Source organism: Pteronotus mesoamericanus, unplaced genomic scaffold, assembly GCF_021234165.1.
Source record: "Pteronotus mesoamericanus isolate MK-2021 breed Mesoamerican mustached bat unplaced genomic scaffold, CSHL_Meso_final contig_182, whole genome shotgun sequence".
NCBI classification, from domain to species: Eukaryota; Metazoa; Chordata; class Mammalia; order Chiroptera; family Mormoopidae; genus Pteronotus; species Pteronotus mesoamericanus.
The window spans coordinates 12,811,194-12,831,227 of NW_026555078.1; the positions used below are offsets into that span (position 1 = coordinate 12,811,194).

Consider the following 20,034-nt stretch of genomic DNA (forward strand, 5'->3'; position numbering starts at 1 on the left):
CACTTGTTGCTGCTTAGACATATTTCTTGAGTTCACATCTTTTAGGCTATGAGGTTAGCCAAAATGAGCAATTCTTTGTTTATTTGGCCACATAAGCTGAAATCCTGCCAGTTTTTCTGGGCAACACATTACAGTTGGGTCACATCAGGTAGGTCCTTGTAAAGAGATGATTAATATTTTCAGAGTCTGAAAAAAACAACTCAAAGCTAAGCCTTTCCTCTCCTTCATGTCTCCAAATAGCTATTCCTTGTATGATGTCCTATTTGACCTTGCACTTTCAAGGAACTCAAACTCTCTTTGGTTGTATTGGGAAACATGAACTTGGACTGAGCCGGCATGTGGCTGATTTTATTTCATGACTGCCACCTAAGGTACTCATTTGCCATTTGCTGAACCTTTTGTATGAAATGTTATATAACAGTGAGAAGCTCAGTGTTGACGTGGATGAGTTGATATTTGTTGAGCGTCTTACATAATGTCATACCTGCATGTAGTGTCAAGCAAGCCTTCCAGAAAGTATAGACTATTTTGATATTACTGGGGGTTCAGACATGCTGGTAGCCTCTCTTCCTTCTTGGAATGGTGATTAGGTTAATGCTAGTTTCTTTCAAGAGATGAATTCTTGCCCAATGAAAATATCACCTGCACAAGAGTTAACAAACTGTCCTATGTGTTGAGGGGTTGGAATGCCTGTTTTAAGCCCCCCCCCCCCCACTTTCGGTAAGTAGTGAGGGAGGATCAGATTACAAAGCTGTTTGCCTGTACCCTTTTGAGCTTTGGTCATGCTTATTTGGGGTTAGATGGGAGTTTTCAAGCAGTTCATAGTCATCCTGCACATTGGGGTGATTTTGCCTTGTATCTTGGGAGACCTTTGGGACTTGAATACCAGTGCTGTTCTTTGGAGAAACCCTCTGGCCCCGGTATGCCTGAGCCTGGTGTTTACAGATGCCAAACTTGCTGAGCAGGATAAATACATCCCGTTGAAAGGTCTTGGTGAAAATAGCATAGAGGAATGGATTGGCACATGAATTAAGTGGGTAGAAGAGAACCAGCAAGATTTTGGAGTTGGTAACAGTAATAAGCGGCTTGTTCATAAGTGCTGACAGAGCATAAAACGAGATTGGGGCCATGCACATGAAGTCAGTGAAGATCAAGACAGCCATCCTTTTGGCAATTTTGGTGTCTTTGTCCCTTGGGTTGTACTGGGGATTTCGGACTGTGATGTAGATCTTCATGTAACAGAAGCAGACGATAACAAAGGCAACTATGTTGAGCAACAGAACAAGGATAATATATGCCAGGGCAAGAGGGGTCTCGGTGTCCATGGGCAGGCAGATGCTGACCTTGGTGTAGCTGCTTATTCCCACCAAAGGGAGCAGGGCAAGCAGGAAGCAGCACACCCAGCCCCCAAGCATGACTGCAGATGCATGCCTGAGGCGGATTTTCCGGTCCAGGCGCATGGCAAAGGTGATGGCATACCACCGCTCCAGGGTGATGATGGTCAGTGTGTACACGGACAACTCACTGGCAAAGACGGTGAAGAAGCCAGCTGTGTTGCACCCGAGGCCTGTCTGCCAGTCGATGGCATGGTTGTAGTACTCGGAATGAGTGTAGAGATCTACAGAGGCAATAAGGAGTAGATACATCCCCATGCAGAAGTCTGCAAAGGCCAAGTTGCACATGAGAAAACGTGGGACGGTCAGTTTGTAGTGGCTGGTGAGGAGGACGAGCAGGACAAAGACATTGCCCAAGAGAGCCAGCAGACTAACAAACCACACTGCAATTCTCAGGAACTTGTAGCCCATGATGTCTTCGCAGGGGTTGAACTCATCTGACTTGGGGGTACACACCATGTCTTCATTGCCCCCACACACCGTGTAGTCATAATAGCTATCAAAGGCCTGTACAGTCTCTTCCTGTGGGTTTTTGAGCTTTTGGCCAAAACCAATGATCTCATCTTCTTGTTCCTCAAAGAAGACGAAATAATGAGAGTGGGTATCCTGGAACTTGGAGTTTTCCTTGTACCCAGCACTGCGGTCGCCTGTATCCTCTTCATAATCCTGGTAGAAGTTACCATTCAAAGTATTCACAGACTTTCTCTGCCGCAGGCTTCGAATACTGCTCTCATTACACATTAAGGACTCAAGGATCCTGTGAGGCAACAGAAACAAGCGGTGGGTTTTCGCCACTTCCTGAAAACCTACTAATGGTCCCTGCCACACTTAGCAAAATATGCAGAGTGCTTACTATGATCTACATGATTCCATGAGATCCTACATGATCTGGTCAGGCCCGTCTCTCCTACATCATTTCCTATTACCTTCCCCTTCCCTGCTGGGCTCCAGTGATATTGGCCCTTATCTCTCACCTGCAACCAGTTCAAGAACAGTAGTGAGAAAAAGGGCGTGGATGCAGGAGCCCGTCTGCCGAGGTTAGGACCTGGCTCTTTATTTACCAGCTGCTTCACCTTGGGCAGGTCTATGAACCTTGGTTTCTCCTATTTTAAAAATGGAATCATGAAAGTCTCTATTTCATGTAAGATTGTTAAAGGAATAGATGAGCTTATCTTTTTAAAGCTCTTCCACAGCACCTAGAACTGATTAGTGCTGTGTATGTGTGGTTATTGTTGTTATTCCTGTTCAGAGCTTTAGAATGCCATGTTTCCTTTGTCTGAAAAACTCACCCTTCTGCTCATTATTCAGTTTTAAACTCCACGCCCCTCTGTCAGAGGGTTCTCCCCTGACCTCCTTAAACAAATTGTACTATCCTTGTGTTTATTTCCTTCATAGCATTATCTAATATCTTATTTGCTTGTTTATTTTCTGGCTTCCTCTCCTAGAGTGCAAATAAAATACTCTTGTCTGTCCTATTCATTGCCGTGGACAGGACACTGCCAGGTACATAGTAGGTGTTCAATAAATGTTTGTTGAATAAATGAATAAATAGACACTATCATGCAGACAAGCTCTTGGGAGTAAGACCTAGTTTATTGCTACCCTACGAGACTGACCTCAGAAGTGATTCTTTACTTCGCTGCAGCTGCTGAGGAGATGTTACTTCATCTGTTGGATTAAAATGCCCTATGGGCTGCCTATTCCAACCTGTTTGGAGGTAAATGGGAAACCTGGGCCCTGCCCTTGAAGTCCATTTTAGCCGCCCACAACCCAGTCCTCTCCTAGGACATCAGTGTAGAGCCTGCCATCATGACCCCTGTACCCCGCTCCCAGTTTTTTGCAGGTGTTATGTGCGTGTTGGCCTTTGAGCAGCTGCCCAACTTCCCCATTTGCTTCTGCCCCACTACTAGATCCCAGCTTATTTCCAAATGCAAGGATGAGTTCAGAAGTCAACGAGCAGATATTATTTAGAGACAGAGAGAGTGAATAAGCTGTAAATGGTGGCGGTGTTAAGAGAATGGGATTTCATGAGACACAAAGGTGCAAATAATGCAGAGGAAAAGTGCAGGTGAAGGGAAGATTCAGAGAAAGTTGAGAGAGAGAGAGAGAGAGAGAGAGAGAGAGAGAGAGGCATCCCTCCTTTACAGCCTTGCAAGCAGTCTAACGTAAAATGATACATATTGAAAGCTTATAATATTCCAGGTCATCGTGATAGGTATTTTCTATTCAGTTTCTCATTTTATCTTCTCAAAACCTTTATGAATGATAGCATTATGATCTCCATTCACAGAGGCTCAGGGAGGTTAAGTAAGTAGGGCTCGGATGACATAGCTAGGAAGTGGCAGGCATGGGCTACAAACCCAGCTGGCTCCCAAGTCCACACACATGTAACCAGTAATCTGTGGCCTTTGCAAAGCCCGTATTGACCAGGTATCCCAATTGCTTGTGTTCCTAAGTTTGTCCTCATAATTGTGGCATCTAACGTGTGTTGCATCTGGAGGCCAGCAATCATGTGGTGTCATCTTGATAAGATTCTACGTGATCTGGTCATTCCTGTCTCTCCTATGTCATCTCCTGTTCTCCTCCCCTACCCTGGTGTGACCCATGGGCCTTGGCCTTATTTCTCATCTGCAAGCACTTTGAGGGTGCAGTCATTTTGTCCCATGGGTTTCACGTTTTTTCTAGGTGCATCTAATTCTTCCCACATAGTTTCCAAACCACAAAACTTCTCCAAACCCAGAAATCAATTCAACTTTTCCCGAGGCCTTCTGCCACTTATGCCAGACACCCGCCACTTACCCTCTGATTTTCTTCTGATTCTTGAAAGCACAGCAGTGGCTTGGATAAGAAAGGTCAGCCCGTGTGAGGTGAAGGAAACTCAAGGAAAGTGGAAGTTTCTTTAGAGTCCACGTGTTTCTTGCTATCAGTTCCCTGAGGTGCTCCAGGCCTTTGGATGGCAGGGCAGTAACACTGGTATAAGAGACGTCCCTGGGTAGGAGGGGGAGAGAACAGAATAACACAGAGGTGGTGAGCAGCCAGAGCCTCTAGCTCTTGGCCAGAAAGTCAAACAGGCCTGAGATTAAAAGAGAAATCACAGGCTCCTTTCTGCTATTGCATATACACTCCGAGTTCTTTGTATACAGCCACTGGTTGGAGAAAGGATATTAGGCTTCTAAATGATAGGATACGAAGGACTCCTATTTTTTATTGCTTGGATCTCCAATATCCATCAATATCCATTCAAATAACTGTTCAGCAGACATTTATTTTATCCATCACAATACATACAAACTCTTGGAGTCAGAGACAGATGTCAATTCTACTCTGGGAAACTATACCTTTAACTATTAAAGGGTCTCAAGAGGCAAGAGAAGTCTATTTGAACAGGCTCAAAGGGGCCAAGGTTGCCCTCAGTCTCTGTGGGGACTAGGTTTTTGGGGTTAATACACTGCTCAGTGATACAGGTCAATACCAGCATCATGAAAACCTCCTAAAGATGCAGAACTTGGCAATCATACCAATTGCACGGTGAATTCATGACTCAGAACAGCTTCCCCACAGTTCCTTTAGAAGGCTGTGAATGTGTTCCTGGGAAGAAAACTTCAGTATCTACGTTAATAATCTGAAATAAGTTTCAAGTCTCTCTGAAAACAATGGGGAAGGCAGGAGGCTGGGGACAATGTAGATATTAATGTGTTGGTTACTAAAGTAGGATCAATGCACGGCTTTTCTTGCGACATTTCTAGTCCTTTTCTCAGTCCCAAAACATCCAGGTTACATATCTTGCTCCATCATTTTTAATTGCATTGAATAATAGCTTGAACGAGATCATGAATATTTAACTTAATATTATGTTTTATCGATTAAAATATTTGCTAACTATTCTTTATAGCTTACATATTTTACTATTCTTTACAATTACATTTTAAAATATTTAATATAATCGTAGCGTCTGATTAGCAAGTGATTTCAATATTTACAATTTCTTCCTCCACATCATTGTTATTGGACTTTGTTGGGATTAACATTCTCAGGGTTCAAGGCTGCAAGACTTTACCACACAGTTTTTATAAACACAAAGCTCACGTATTAACCCTGGTCTGAGAATCATTGAACTGTGATTCTCAGAGAAGGGAGCCACGTCTGCTATTTTACTTTGTAGTTAATTTAAAACTTCTATAATTCAGTATTTCACACACTTGCCTGGGGGTAAGAATTACGCTTGGTGCTTGTTACTGTCTGATTCTCAGGTGATTTTTAACATTAATCAAGTACATTTGGGAAGAAAACTGTCATACACAAACAACTTTGCTGTTAGTGAGGGAGTTGAGGGATCTCGTAGTCAACCTTAAGCACAGTTGTGAGATAAATGACGCAAGCCTTTGCTCTCCTCATCTGTCCGTTTGATGCACGTCTTTTTCTTTGGTCATGCTCTTTTCAAGGTGTGCCCACCTTTCTGCCTCCAGTTTCCCGGAAGCAACTTACATGTCTCTTTATCCAGTGATGCTTTTGTGTCAGCGTTGGATGCACTGACTGTGTTCTTTTGAAACAGTTTATCCTCCCAAGTAATGTGTTTGTGTTTTATTAGATGTTTCTTTTCTTAATTTTTAAAAATGTTTTAATTATAGTTTCCATTCAGTATCATTCTGTGTTAGTTTCAGATGTACAACACAGTAGTTAGAAAATCCTGTACTTCACAGAATGGTCCCCCCAATGTTTCAAGCCCCCACCTGGCCCCGCACACAGTTGTCACGCTGTTACTGACTATATCCCCTTTGCTGTAATCTACAGCTCCATGTCTATTCTGCAGCTACCAACTTGTACTGCTTAATTCCTTCACCTTTCTCACCCAGCTCCCCTACCCACCCCTGACAACTGTCAGCCTGTTCTCTGTACTCCACAGATACTTCTTGAGAAAACACTTCCATAATCATTCCAGTTATTGCATGGCAAAACATCCCAAAACTAAGGGGCATCTAACAGCAATCCTTTTATTCTAAGAATCGCTTTTATGGGTCAGGGCTCTGAGCAGGGCACAGTGGGGATGGCTTGTCTCCGCTCTGCGATGTCTGGGGCTCAGCTGGGAAGACGTGACGGCGGGGCGCCTCAGTGGCTGGGGGCTGGATTATCTGCAGGTTCCTTCACTTGAATGTCTGGGGCCAGCACTGGGATGATTCAAAGTGGAGAGAGGCCCCTGGGACTGCTGATGTGGCCTCTCCAGGTGGCTTGCATTGCTCACCTCATGGCAGCCGGGTTCTGAGAGGGAGCATCTGGAGAAAGCATTTCAAGAGAACCGGTAGATTCAAGGGCGGGGACACAGAACCCATCTCTCAATGGGAGGAGTGTCAAAGAATTTGATGTCTAATTTTAACACCACCATAGTGATCTGAGTGGTGGAGATATGACTGAAGCAGATATTTGCTTCTTCCCAGTGAAAACTGGTAGCTCACTGCTCTATAAATCACTGTTTCTGGTTCACTATCCACCCTGGACCCATATCAGAACCACCTGCTATACAGACTAATGAGCTACCCCAAGTCAACTGAATTATAATCTCTGATAGTGGGACCCAGGAATTGGCACTATTTAAAATGCTCTCTAGGTAATTTATAATTGTATATGAATTCTCTGCATTTTTATGAAGCAGGTAGATACTAAAATTAAGACAAAGAAGAAAGACATGTTCTGTCCAAAGATTCAGCCCACCAAAGGTGGAGCCATAACTGTCTTTTGGGGTTAGGACTGAGCCATGCTGCACAGTCTCCCAGCCCAGGAACTGATGGAGGAAGAGCCTCAGTCTGGACAAATCCTAAAATTCAAGAAGGCAGGGATGACTTAGGCTTTTTGAAGCTGCATCTTTTCTCATTCATCTAAAATTTTTAGACTGCCTTGAATCCAGAATTTCTAAATAATATACCTTCTTTCATAAAATAACATCTTCAAAATATAGTTAAATTTGGTTTTCAGAATGAAAAGAATATGGAGAGTAGCTATCAGCAGTTAAGGGATCTTTAATTTGTGATTGTAGCCATGTGGATGGAAACCTACAAGCTGGAGGGCCTCTCTCTCCTATTGACTCTGGCACTTTCTACAAAGAGCTCATTAAGCAACGGGCACTAAGCTTCATGAGACTTTGTCTCTAGCAAGTATTTACTCACAAAACAGAATGCAGCTGAGCGGAGCCTGGCAGACAGTGTGAAGTCTAATTGCCTAGGTCATGGGAACCATCTCAAGTTAAGTGTCTGATGAAACTAACAGGACCTGAATTTGGAGAGTCCTACAGGGTTATATACGAGGCAAGAATATCACCAGATTTTATGAGGCTAGGAAATAAAAAAAGAGCCAACTGACATTGGATGTCATAGGAAGAACGGATTGCTCCTCAGAAGCAGTTATACACAGTAGCATCCCCAAACACTGGAACAATGTCCATTTTTTTGTGACATATTTTGTCATTATTTAAGAAGAATTTTTGATGAATATAATTGCAAATTAAATAAGCACTAATTGGCTTGCCAGTGTTTCTGCAGCAATGCAGGTCTCTTTTATACTTGCTTGTAATGAATGTGGGTTTTCTAAAGGTCACTGTGTAGAAGCTGATCTGTTATAAATGTGTAGCCACCTTAGTAAGCTGGTAGATGAAATACATCTAAGAGCAGAAAGATTAATTTACTGCTTAAAGGACAGTTTAATTTATTAATACTAAATTAAAAATAACTTAAGGGCATAAAAGCTGTAAGTTCAAGACAGTGAGCTTATCTAATTATTTGTGTAACAGAATTTAAGAACATGATGTGCATTTATTCAGCAAGTGTGTATTCATTGCTTTCTGTGTCTTAGGTACAATGCCAGATGCTAGGGCTATAGCAGAAAACTAGACAGGCAGAAATTTCTATTCTTCTCATGCTTACATTCTAGAGGGGAGAAAGAATTTAAAATAGAACTCGCAAGTATGTTAGATGATGACTATTACTACCATGGGGAAAAGAAATAAAGAGAGGAAGAAAGGAAGAGCCCAGAAGCGTGGTCACAGTTAGAAATAAGGGAGGCTGTCAAGGGAGGATTCATTGAGGAGAGTGTTGAGCAAAGGACTGAAGGAGGTGAGCAAGAGGGCCATGCTGGTATCTGGAGAAGAGAACTGTAAGCAGAGACACCAGCCAGTGCAAAGGCCCTGAGGTAAGAGTGGGCCTCAGTGTGCTTAGGCCTGCAAGGGGGCCAGTGTGGCTGGAGCTGAGACCGTGGTAGTGTTGGGGGTGGGCGAGAGTTTAGGAAATGTGGGAGGAAAAGTCAGAGAGGTAGTGGGGAGCCATATCACGCGTGCCTCGTAGGTCATCAAAAGTGCTAGAGTGAGAGCATAAGCCTTCAGAGGAATGGTATAAACTGGCTTATTTTAAAAGGATCAATCTGACTATTGCTTTGAAAGTAAACCAAAGAGAGCAAAGAGTGGAACAAGGATACCACCAATAGAGAGGATGGTGCCTTGGACAAGAATGGTGGCAGCAGAGATGCTGAGAACGGTTGGAGTTTGTATTGCTTTAAAAGGTAAAGCCAATGGGATTCACCGATGGCTTGGATATAGGGTTTAAGAGAAAGAGGGAAGTCAAGAATGACTCCATGATTTCTGGCGTGCAACTAAAAGGATGGAGTTGCCATTTCCTGAGATGAGGAAGGCCACAGGGACTCAGCCTCAGATAGACTAAGTCTGAGATGCCAGAGGGCAATGAAAGTAGACATACAGTGTATTATAAGTCTGGAATTTCGGAGAGCTGTCTGGATTGCAGGTTTCTGTTTGGGTAGCATAGGTATTATGCAAAGTCATATGACAAGATGAGCTCACCAAAGAAGTGAGTGGAGATAGAGATAAAAAGGAGACCAAATATGGAGCCCAGGGATGCTCTAACATTGAAATATCAGGGAGAACTAGAAAAAGATACTGGGAAGGAGCAATCAGAGGTAAGAAGGAAAACAGAGAGACTGATGTCTTGGAAGCCAAAAGAAGGCGGCACTCTAAAGAGATTGGAGTCATCAGCTGAGTCCAATGCTTCTGAGACAACAACTCAGAACTTGTCATTCCATGTGACGTCACTGGGTCCACAGTTTCAGTGGACACACGTTGGGAGGTGAGAACCTGCCTGGGGTGAGCATAGAGATGCAGGGAGAGGAATCAGAACTCTAGCCCACTCTCCTGTGACATCTTGCTGTCAAAGGACACAAATAGGTCAAAAGTAGATACGGAATTGAAGGGATGTTTTTAAATTATAATATTTCAAAAAATAGCTCTAAAAGATCATCTCTTTAAAATGGAAGAACACCTAAACATAATAATGACCCTTTAAAGTCATCAAATAGTGTTCTAACAGAGGCAAGGTGGTTTTCTTACTAGAGTCAGGACACAAGCAGACCTAGGTGTTACAGCTGATTGATATGTAGTTTAGGTATATTTTGACCTACAGGCTCAAGAAATACTGTTTTAAGATGGCAGAAACTACAGCACATTTAAATGCCGATGGGGGATCATCCAGTAAAGAGGAAAATATAGGTGCTACAGTGCAGAAAGGCGAGGGTTACTAAAGGAATTCCCTTGAATTGCTGAGAGGGCATGGAATGGAGCCGTGGTGAAGGAACCAGCCCTAAAAAGGAAAGCAAAACACCGGAGAGGAGACAGAGGGTGTGGGCGTGGGTGGAGGAAGGTGGGTCGATGTGGCGGTGGGAGGACGAGGAATTCTCTCCTCATTTTGTTCTCGATGGAATGGGAGTCGAGGTGATCCAGTGGGTGTGGGAAGGCGGGCGAAGCGCTAGAGAGAGCTCATCCGGGAGAGCGGGGAGAGCGAATGCGGAAGTGGGATGTTACCCTCGGTAGCTCTCGGACCCACGTGGGGTGAATGATATAAAGTGAAACCGCTTGCCATGCCCATCTGCAAAAGTTCAGTTCCATCGAAGGTGGGGAGTTGGATTTAACCAAGGTCGGGTTTTTCTAGGAAAGGATTACGAGAGAGAGGGGCATTCAGTTAGTTGGCTGTGGATACACGTCCGTGTTTGTAATGAGAGACCGTTGAATTCGAGCTGCATCCAGGAGTGAGGCTATGAGAGAGGGGAATATAGTGCAATGCTAGTGATGAGTTGCAGATCCTCGTGGGAACAAAAAATGGAAGGAATTGATGTATTATAAGCAGAGAGATGGAGAGACAGCAGGATGTCTGGGGTTGAGATTAGGGAGGGTTTGCAGTCATTGGTAATGACAGGTCTAGGGTCAGACCATGGAAGGGAAATTGGGAGGTAAAGTAGAGGTCACGTTTATTGGAGGAGTGAAGATCAGAGGCCAAAATATAGGAAAGATGATGTATACGGATATTGAAATCACCAAAATTATGAGAGGAGTAGTGTTAGAAAAGACACTAACAGTGAATAAATAGCTGGGATCTTCTGGCAATGAGACAAAATTATTTACAGTTCATGGATAACAAATAAAACCATATTTGAGCGGTACTGTCTGATGACATGAGATCAAAGGTGGGGAGGGGTTGACGGAGGAGGGAGGGATAATAGTCCAAAAGGAACCGTGAGGAAGAAGGAGGACCTCTGACTCCACCCCATTTCATACAAACTAGTTTATGTTTCTATGATGTGAAACAATACTTATCATGTTTTAAAATAAGGATCCCTCAATGCTGTTATCTGTGCACCTCAGTTTTCCCGGTTGGTAAGTAGGGATAATGTCCACTAGGTAAAAAGGCTCAAGGCAACATACTGTCTGTAAAGAACATCGAACATAGCTGAGGCTCAAAAATTCCTGCTATTGCAGTTTAAAAAAATGCTTGTAAAAATTCAGGTGATCATAAATTACCAGTCTTTTTGCACACTCTGTGTATACAAACAAAATTGCTTTGTAACTCAGATATCACTGTTTATCCTCCTTTTCTCCCTCTTGAGTTTGCGTAATTACACTTTTTTAAAGCTTACAGTGTTCAGGACAGATGTTGTAACCTCTTGGGGTTTAATGTCTCAGCATAACGGACACTGCCATGAAAAATTACCCGTCTACTCAGCAAGGTCAGAGCTCCTCCACACTGCGACGGGAGGAAACGATGCCACTTACGACCGATAGGCAGATGCCAAAACTGAAGTGCATCCTCCCCAATGTTAAATCCTCTCCCCCTCCTTCTCCACGCCCCATACAAAATGACCATCACTACAGTGATAAAGGATCAGCCTCAATGCTGTGAGAAATGAAAACTCCACTTAAAAAAGTGTTTGTTTCTTTTAGGCTCAGAAACAGAACATAATTTACAAAATGGATTTCAGAGACTTGGCAGAGATGGTGTGCCTGAAAGAAAACTCGTAACTTACTTCCTCCCACCTGCTCCTAGAGTAAAAGTCCATGGAAGCCAAAGAATTCAGTGCTCATCTAATCTTTTCTTGGGAGGAATTGAAAACTGCCTCCTGTGTTTATATTGAGGGTTATTTATTGGAAATTTTAATTATAGGTTGAATTACCCCTCCTATCAGTTAGTCTACTGGCAGCATCTTTTAGCTAACTGTAAAGTCACGAGGAAAACGTGCTACAGAACAGAGTAGACATGATTTTTGCCTCATCTATTTGGCCCTATGTAATCTCATTTCTCTTCTTTCTTTGCACAAACAATTGCAACTTGATATGGGTGAAATCAATAGAACTTATGAGAGGAGTAAGGTTGGACAGGTCAGAATACTTAGTGACTGATAAGATGAAATACAACAATTTAAATAAAAATGTCCAGTGGTGAGCCTAGTAGGCACTCACTAATAGGGAGACCAATGTTTGCATAAAGTTGCAAAGAAAAGAATTGTGCTCCTGCTTGTTTTCTGTTTTGAAAATTCATCACTGTTGACAGATTCCTGGCTAAAGAGTGATGGTTATTTAATAAAACTGTTCAGAATTTGCATTATTTAGAAAAATTCACAAATATTTCCCTAGGATTCAGACTCAGCAAATCTTCCTTTATGTTCTGTCAGTTTTGATCAAGGTAAAAAGCTCTTACTTAACCAATTAACTTGGTCAAAACCACGTCACAAGAAACAGTTAATAGATTTGTGAATTATTCTGTTTAAGATGAAAAGCCATCGTAGTTTATTGTTTGGCTTGGCAGAGTTATGAAAACATTTACTCAGACTGAACCCCCTGATGCCAAATGCATAATTATTTGAAGCCATCGCTCTAGGACAGCTGCTCTCAGTGGTTTAGAGAATGGCTCCTTTTTGAAAGTAGAAAACTGTTGAGGATGATAGTAGCGCACTTTTAGTCACTTGAGGAATCACAAAGGTCTGCGTGACTTTGAGGATCTTTAAGACAGCTCCGTTACCTCTCTCCCACTGAGAGCCTGCCCACTGGTTGGGAATGCTCTGCAAATTTCTCAGTAGTTATAAAAAGTAACCCTATCACTATAGTGTTAATCGTTTTTGTCCTATTGGCAGCTATGGTAGTAAAAGATGTTACTGATCAATACCTTTGAATTTTTTGACAAATCAATTATGTTGAGTTGTTGACACAACTTCAGTGGTCTGAGGAATCTTAGGGCTGAAATTGGCCATCCTCTTGTTCCCAGAAAGGAACTAGCATGCACACAATTCTGGAAAGGTAATTATTCTTTCTCTTTAAATCCTTCTGTGACCTCCCTCAAAGCTCTCATTGACTCCACAAAATGGGTGCAGGCCCTCTCCTCTGAAGACAGGGGTGTGTGTGACTTAGAAAGACAAACTGCTTCGGTTGCTACCTCAGCAACTCCGCCCTTTGGCATGAGTGTGGCTTGGTGCCCAAAGGGGAACCGCAAAAGTCTGTTTATCTTTGCCACTCACTTCACAGTCCATGAGCAGAGCAGCCTAGCAGACAAACCTCCTCTGGTTTCCACTCCTTGGAGGTTCCCTTCCTCTCCAAGAGAGCGGCTCCAGCTCTGAAGGCTCTGCTCAGTGAGCACCAAAAGGAACACTAGGAATCCCGGCCGGCCGATTAGGTCTCTAGGCTCCATTTCCCACCTGCTGAGGGAGGTCTAGCGCCTGCCGAATAGCCAGGAGGAGAGAAGAGCAGGCCTGGAGTGCAGCCGAGACAGAACATCCAGGGCTGATAGAATCGGAGCTGAGGGCAGAAAGAGGCGAAGGAAAGAAGGCACGGTGCTGAGCAGAAGAGAGCCACACACTGTAATGGGTTATGCAGCTACTACTAATATTCCCAGGTGGGTCAACTTACCTACTGAGTTAGGTGGTATTCCTCACAACATGATTTCAACACAACACACTTTAGACACTACCATTTGGTCCAAATTATGCTTTTAAGAAAATATTCTTTCCAATTACAGGTGATATTCAATATTAGTTTCAGGTATATAGCATGGAGGATAGATATTAATACAACTTACGAAGTGATTCCCCTGATAAGCCTAGTACCCACCTGGCACCACTCATAGTTATTGCAATATTATTGACTACATTCCCTGTTATACTTTACATCCCTGTGACTCTTTAGGAACTGCCAGTTTTTCTTTTGTTTTCTCTCTCTTTTGTTCTCTCTCTCTTTCTTTTGTTCTTCGAACACATCCTGTATTATCCTTAGACTTGCCTTTTGTTCCTTCTCTCATAACTCTATCTTTGTTGCAATTCTACCCCTCACCTGAAGACCATCTCAAATACCACCCCCTTATATGAGGCCTTTACTGGTTACCATAACCGGAAATGATATCTTGATTTTCTATTATCTCTTTTTACATTAAACTTAGAGTATAGTTACTTACTTACATTTCTCCTGAATTGGATTGCAACCTCTTTAAAAGCAGAGGTTGTGTCTTATCCTTCTAACTTTCCTGATGTTCAGTAGGTGCTCAGTAAAAAGCCTGTTGAATAAGTGAGTAAATGAACACCTTGCATGAGTTTGTTTCAAATTAGCCATTTCTTCTTAGAAAGGGAAAAGAAAAGGTAAGATGATGGGGGAGAGCTGGTAGTTAGGACAAAGCTGATTTTATTTAAGCCAAAAATTTTACCCAGGGTCACAACTCAATAATAAAGAGACAACCCAATTTTAAAAATGGGTAAAATATCTGAACTGATGCTTGACAAAAGAAAATATACAAATGACTAATAAGTACAGGGAAAGATGCTCCACATCATTAACAATCAGGGAAACACAAAGTAAAGCTACAACAAGATACCACTTTATACCCATTAAATGGCTAGAATCAAAAAGATTGACAAGGCAATGAATGGGTTAGCCAGCCTGCAACTTCCATAACTTCCTGGTGCAAACAGACAATGGGACACCCATTCTGGAAAAGCCTGGCTGTATTTTCTTAAAAAGTTAAGTACATATTTATCCTGTGACCTGATCATTTTTCTCCTAGAGTCTTACACTAGAAAAGTAATAAGATATGTACTTGTTTGTGAAGTGGTGGGGCATAAGGGAACTTTCTGGGTGATGAAACTGTTCTAATCCTTGACTGGAATAGGTGACATAGTTTTGCTAAAACTCATCAAACTGTACAGTTGAAAACTGTATGTGTTATTGTATATAAATTATACTTCAATAAAATGAGCAACCTAGAAAATCATGTATTCAAACACAGCTGTGGACTTCAGGAATAGCCAAAAGAACCCTGTCACAACTTTTGAGCCATCTAACTATGATCTTGTGACAATCATTAAGCATCAGAAAAAAAGAAACCATAAAAGAGTCATTTTTTTTCTGTAAACCAAGACGGCAGTGCCATGACCCTTAGATTTTCAAAAAATTAGTTTGATTAGCTAAAAGAACAGAATTTAATTTTGAAGTTTATTTTCATTGATAGATATGATATAAACTCAAGGACAATATCACAGAGATTTCCTCTTCTTAGGAGGTACTAATAATAGTAAGGGGGACTGTAATAATATAGTCATGTTCTACAGTAAGTTAATGCTTCTTAGTGTGGGTTACATAAGTTAGACCTTAGAGAACTCTGATTGTTATGGAAGGCATTACATTTCACTGTGTTCTTTCCTTTGCGATGATAAACACCAAGAGCTTCTCTTTCAAAATACGATTAAAGGAAAAGAAGATAATAAAAATGGAAAGTATAAAAATAGAAAATGAAATTGCATATCTTGGTTAAAAATCAATAAATAAAATGTCATTAAATGAAATTAAAAGGGCTTTTTTAAAAAACATAAAAAAGTTTGAAGAAAAGATCTCATTTGAGACATGGTACCTGTTTAAAATTAGATTCTTTTTTGAGAAATAACTCTGACATAATGTGGTAAACTAACTGGGCAAGTTTGACTGTTTTTACCAACTATGAGAGATAACTGTATTTTTTCATAAATACCTTTATGAAGCAGAAATACACATGCCATTCAATTCTTATTTTTAGATGGAGCTTAAGCTTGTCCCTTTTGGTTTTTACATCAAATCACAACCAAATCATGGCTATTAGATGTCCAGTTACAATTTGTCAAATATTTATTGAGTACTTGCTGTGTTTTCTTTTGAAGTGGGGGAAGATTACAAAAATATATGACATGGTTCAATTCCTCTAGGATCTTAAAATCTAGTTATAAAGAGAAGATATGTAGGAAATAAAGTAATGAAAATTTTGATAAAAGTTCAAGACAAGAATTAAAGCGATGACAGGGCATGATTCGTTATCAAATGCATTTTAAGACAACTCTGCTTGGAATTTGGAGAAGAAAGACTGGCTCATCTTTGTTCATTTCTTACTTTCCCCCATTGGCCTCTCAAATGCTGCCAGCTCCGTTGTCCTCTGTTCCTTTGCTTGTGGCTTTCATTTCACTTGACTTTTCGTTATTTGATTTCTATTAAATTAGACTTTTTTTTTAAAGTAAATTACACTGGAAGCTTGGTAGCACACACAGCATGCCTCCCGTGCCTTGTCTCCCTGGCCCCCGCCCCCTCCCCCCCCGCACTCTGCTTTTTAAGGAAGCAACCACTTTCAACTTCTGGTATTTTTCCATAATTGTAAATATCCCTTGGTCTATTGGTTTTTGATTCACTCACTAACTCCCTACAATGGATAACGTGGGCTTAGTTCTCATCACCCTTCACACGACTGCCTGATACCCCTCTAACTCTCTTGAAATAGTTTGAGGACATATTTGGTTAAACCCGTATTCAGTATTTTAGTTATCACAACTCCTCATGTTGTAATTTGGTTTCCTTTCTTGTATAACTTTTTTGTTTCTTCATGAGATGTCTCTCTCTCTTTTTTTTTTTAACATTATCTTGGTTTGAGTGGCCCTCTGGCTTAGTCTTGCCCCTGCTTTAAAGTTGTGTAAAAAACTTCTCAAACCAATTTTTCATATGGTCAATCTTGTCAGATAATCTATCAATCTCGTTTATTTCTAGAACTTTCTCTTGGTATCTTTCATCCTTTAGATCTGGTATAGATGCCTTAGTCTCAAGATTCCCAGGACCTCCCTTTTTGGTCTTCTTGGGCATTACACCTGCTTCTCTCCTCTGCTGGTCACTGCTCCTGAATTCCTCACTTCTCTCTTTCTTGGCGGGATAGAGAGGGACCAAAAGGGGAAGCAAGTGGAGATCTGGAGGCTCACATCATCCAGCCTAGTGCTACATGAAGTATGGTTCCCTTTGGCTACTGCTTCGTACAAGTCCTTGATACGGTAAGAAGCTCGTACTGGAATGTAAGCCAACTGTTTCACTGAGTGCACAGCTTAGTGTGAGCAATTCGTTCTCATGGGAAGATTTAAATACAGGTTAACAATTAGCATCTGCTTTTAACAAAACAATTTTTATAAGTGACATTCACCATTTTCATCAGGAAAGTTACATAAATGGTAAAGTTTTCAAATACCTATTTCTAAAGGCTCTTCCCAAATCACAAATTTCTTTAGAAAAGCAACAATTTTCCTCATTCTTGGTGAGCTATCTATCATGAAGGAATAAAGATGTCTTTGAAATATATCTTTCAGGTTAAAAAAATCACAAAAGGGTCAAAACACATTTTTTTCACTTGTTTTTTTGTAAAAAGAAAAATGAATACTATTTTAAAGTATTTGCCATGAATTACAATGAATTTCCATGTGATACAGTAGGTTTGCAGGGTCACTTTCCCCTCTTACATGGAGCTATGCATTAAGAGAATAAACCTATACACCCAAATAAGTGGGTGCATTTAATCTAAAAGTAGAGTAGAATCATTAACAGTGAGAGTGAGGATAAGTCCTTGAGAGCGTGGATCACCCACTGTTCCCTTGGGATGCATCCATTCCCTGCCTGACAGATGAGTGATAGCAATCATCAGTATATAAAATATTAGTAAAATTTAATTTGTTCTTACGTTAAAAAACAAATATATAGAGAGCCTGTACTATTTCCTTTTGCATCTACTGGATTGTCGTGTACTTCTCCTGGAACGCTGTGCTCCAGTTTGGCAAGGACTTGACTGGATGCTCAATGATGAGATTTTAAAGTAAGAGCAACCCGAGGAGATGAGAAGACGGCACTGAGAGAGAGGCGGGAGGGAGGTGGAGTTAACAGAACTTGAACACTGATTGGACATGAAGATGTACGTCAGAGGAACTGCACAAACAGATACTTCTTTCTGTGATATATTAAAAAAGTTTATATCGCATTTTCCCCAATGACGATAAGTTCCTCCAGATACAAGTACAACTATCATTTATGCTCTTCCTTCTTTGTGACAGGCATTGTTCACCTAAGTTTTCTGTGCAAACGAAAGTGCTTTCCACCCTATTTGTAGACGCCATGTCTCAGAATTTTGCAAATAGCAGCTGTTCAAATATGTCTGTTTTTGCTACGAGAGGGCCTCCATGAATGTCCACACCAAAGTGGTCACCTGATCAGGCATCAGGGTGGCGTGGCAGGACACGGGGCTTTCTGAGCCTCAAAGAACAAGGACTCTCTCCCACTGGTAGCCTGCAACACTGGGCAGAAAAGTCCTAGCAGAAGTCTTTATCCAAACCATTAATATTCTCTGCCAATGAACATCAGCTGCTCCCCTTAATGCCTACCTCCCTTCCAGAAAAAGAAGATCAAAGAAAAAATAGACTACATATTCTTTTGTTTGTCTTACTCACAGCAAGGTTGGCCCACTGTATGCTCCTCCAAATGCGTCTTGGTCAATAACTGTCAGGTATTTATTCTTGTTCAGGTAACTAGAGGGAGAGAGAGAAAATAGATTAGGTGAGGTTAAGCAAATGAATAGAAGTACCAAAGTAATTTGTGAGCATGGTCCCTCGTAGCTATTAACTGCTTTTTAAGTACATGGATATTTAAGAATTACCTTTCTCTGGCTTAAGCACTAAAAAAAATTCTAGGTTTTAATTGTTTATACACATTAATTATGGCAGAAATCTTTCAGACGAGATAGGGCACATTCAAGGTGGTATGGCTGTAGACTAATTATGGTAGTAATCTTTCAAAGTGAGAATGTTTATTTTCCAGTTTGTATATCTAATTTTTATGGAAGTTGCCTAATCCCCTGTTTACATAGCCAGTGGCAACTGTATTTTTTAATCCTCTTTAATACCAAGTGATTTAAATTTTTTTCTGAATATTGTTCATTATTCCTATTTCCTTTTTTATCAAATTTATTGGGGAGACACTGGTTAACAAACTTGTACAGGTTTCAGGTGCACGTTCTGCAGCACACAGACACTGTATTGTGTGTTCACAACCCCCAGTGAGAAGACGGGGCTTCAGTAGGAATGGAAGGAAGGGGTGAAGGTGGCAAGTGGCGATGGGGACTGTCAAGGATTTGGATCTTTCCTCGGAAGCAGGGCTGCCAGATTTAGCAAAAAAACAAAAACAAAAAACCAGTCCAGATAAACAATGAGTAGTTTTTCGTATAAGCACTCACCATGCAATTTTTGAAAGTCTTATATGAAAAGTTATTTGTTGTTTATCTGAAATGCAAATTTAATTGGGTAACCTGTATTTTCTTTAACAATCCAATTTTGGGGGGTTAGCTTGTGCAGTTAAGATTACAGAGGATACCTTTCATGGAAGAGGTTTTATGGGCACATTGATCTTTCTATTTTGAAAACACATTGAGCATTTGAGGATGAAATATTTTTGAAGCCATTTAAGTCACAAAGTGAGTCTGAAACACAAAGTTACCTCCAAATGGATAAAAGCTTGCAAGGATATAGAAACTGGCTTTTCTCCCCTAGGTTTTTGTTAGAGAACAAATTGTCTAAAAAAAAACAAAGCACATATATATCCTTGTTATAAGTGATCGAAGTTTACATGTGTTCCGAATAACACACCCTGTAGCCTAGTCAATTGAAGAGTTAGCGAGTGGTCCTTGGTTGATGCAAAATGAATCCAGCAGGGACCCATAGAAGGTCTACTTCAATATGGATACTGTTTCCATCATTCTGTTTATGGTGTTTGCTCTTCACAGTGGAACATTCTCAAGGATGATGGCTGATAATAACGATGTGATAGGAGGACTTCTGGTCAAGAGGATCCCTTTCCAGAGTCCTTACAGAGAAACTTCTCAGTTAATTGGCTGTCCCTCTCCTGGAGTCAGCGTGGAGGAGAGGGAGGGTGACTACATTTGTGGCTGACTTGAGGGGGGGCACCCTCTGTTGCTGTTCTGAGGCAAAGGCAGGAGCAGCTTCCACGAGGTTCCTGCCCTCA

The 20,034-nt window shown here is 41.3% G+C and overlaps 1 protein-coding gene across 1 annotated transcript in view; it reads right to left on the reverse strand.

Moving 5' to 3' along the window:
* Positions 1-512: 512 nt before the first annotated feature.
* The window catches only part of TSHR (thyroid stimulating hormone receptor), a 91,086-nt gene continuing 71,564 nt past the window's right edge, over positions 513-20,034 (reverse strand). Inside the window, exons 8-10 of the mRNA XM_054566986.1 lie at positions 18,468-18,545; positions 4,194-4,382; positions 513-2,151 (exon numbers count right to left, since the gene is read on the reverse strand). Of these exons, the coding sequence (XP_054422961.1) occupies positions 744-2,151; positions 4,194-4,382; positions 18,468-18,545 (1,675 nt within the window). The 3' untranslated portion in view covers positions 513-743. The remainder of the gene's footprint in view (positions 2,152-4,193; positions 4,383-18,467; positions 18,546-20,034) is intronic.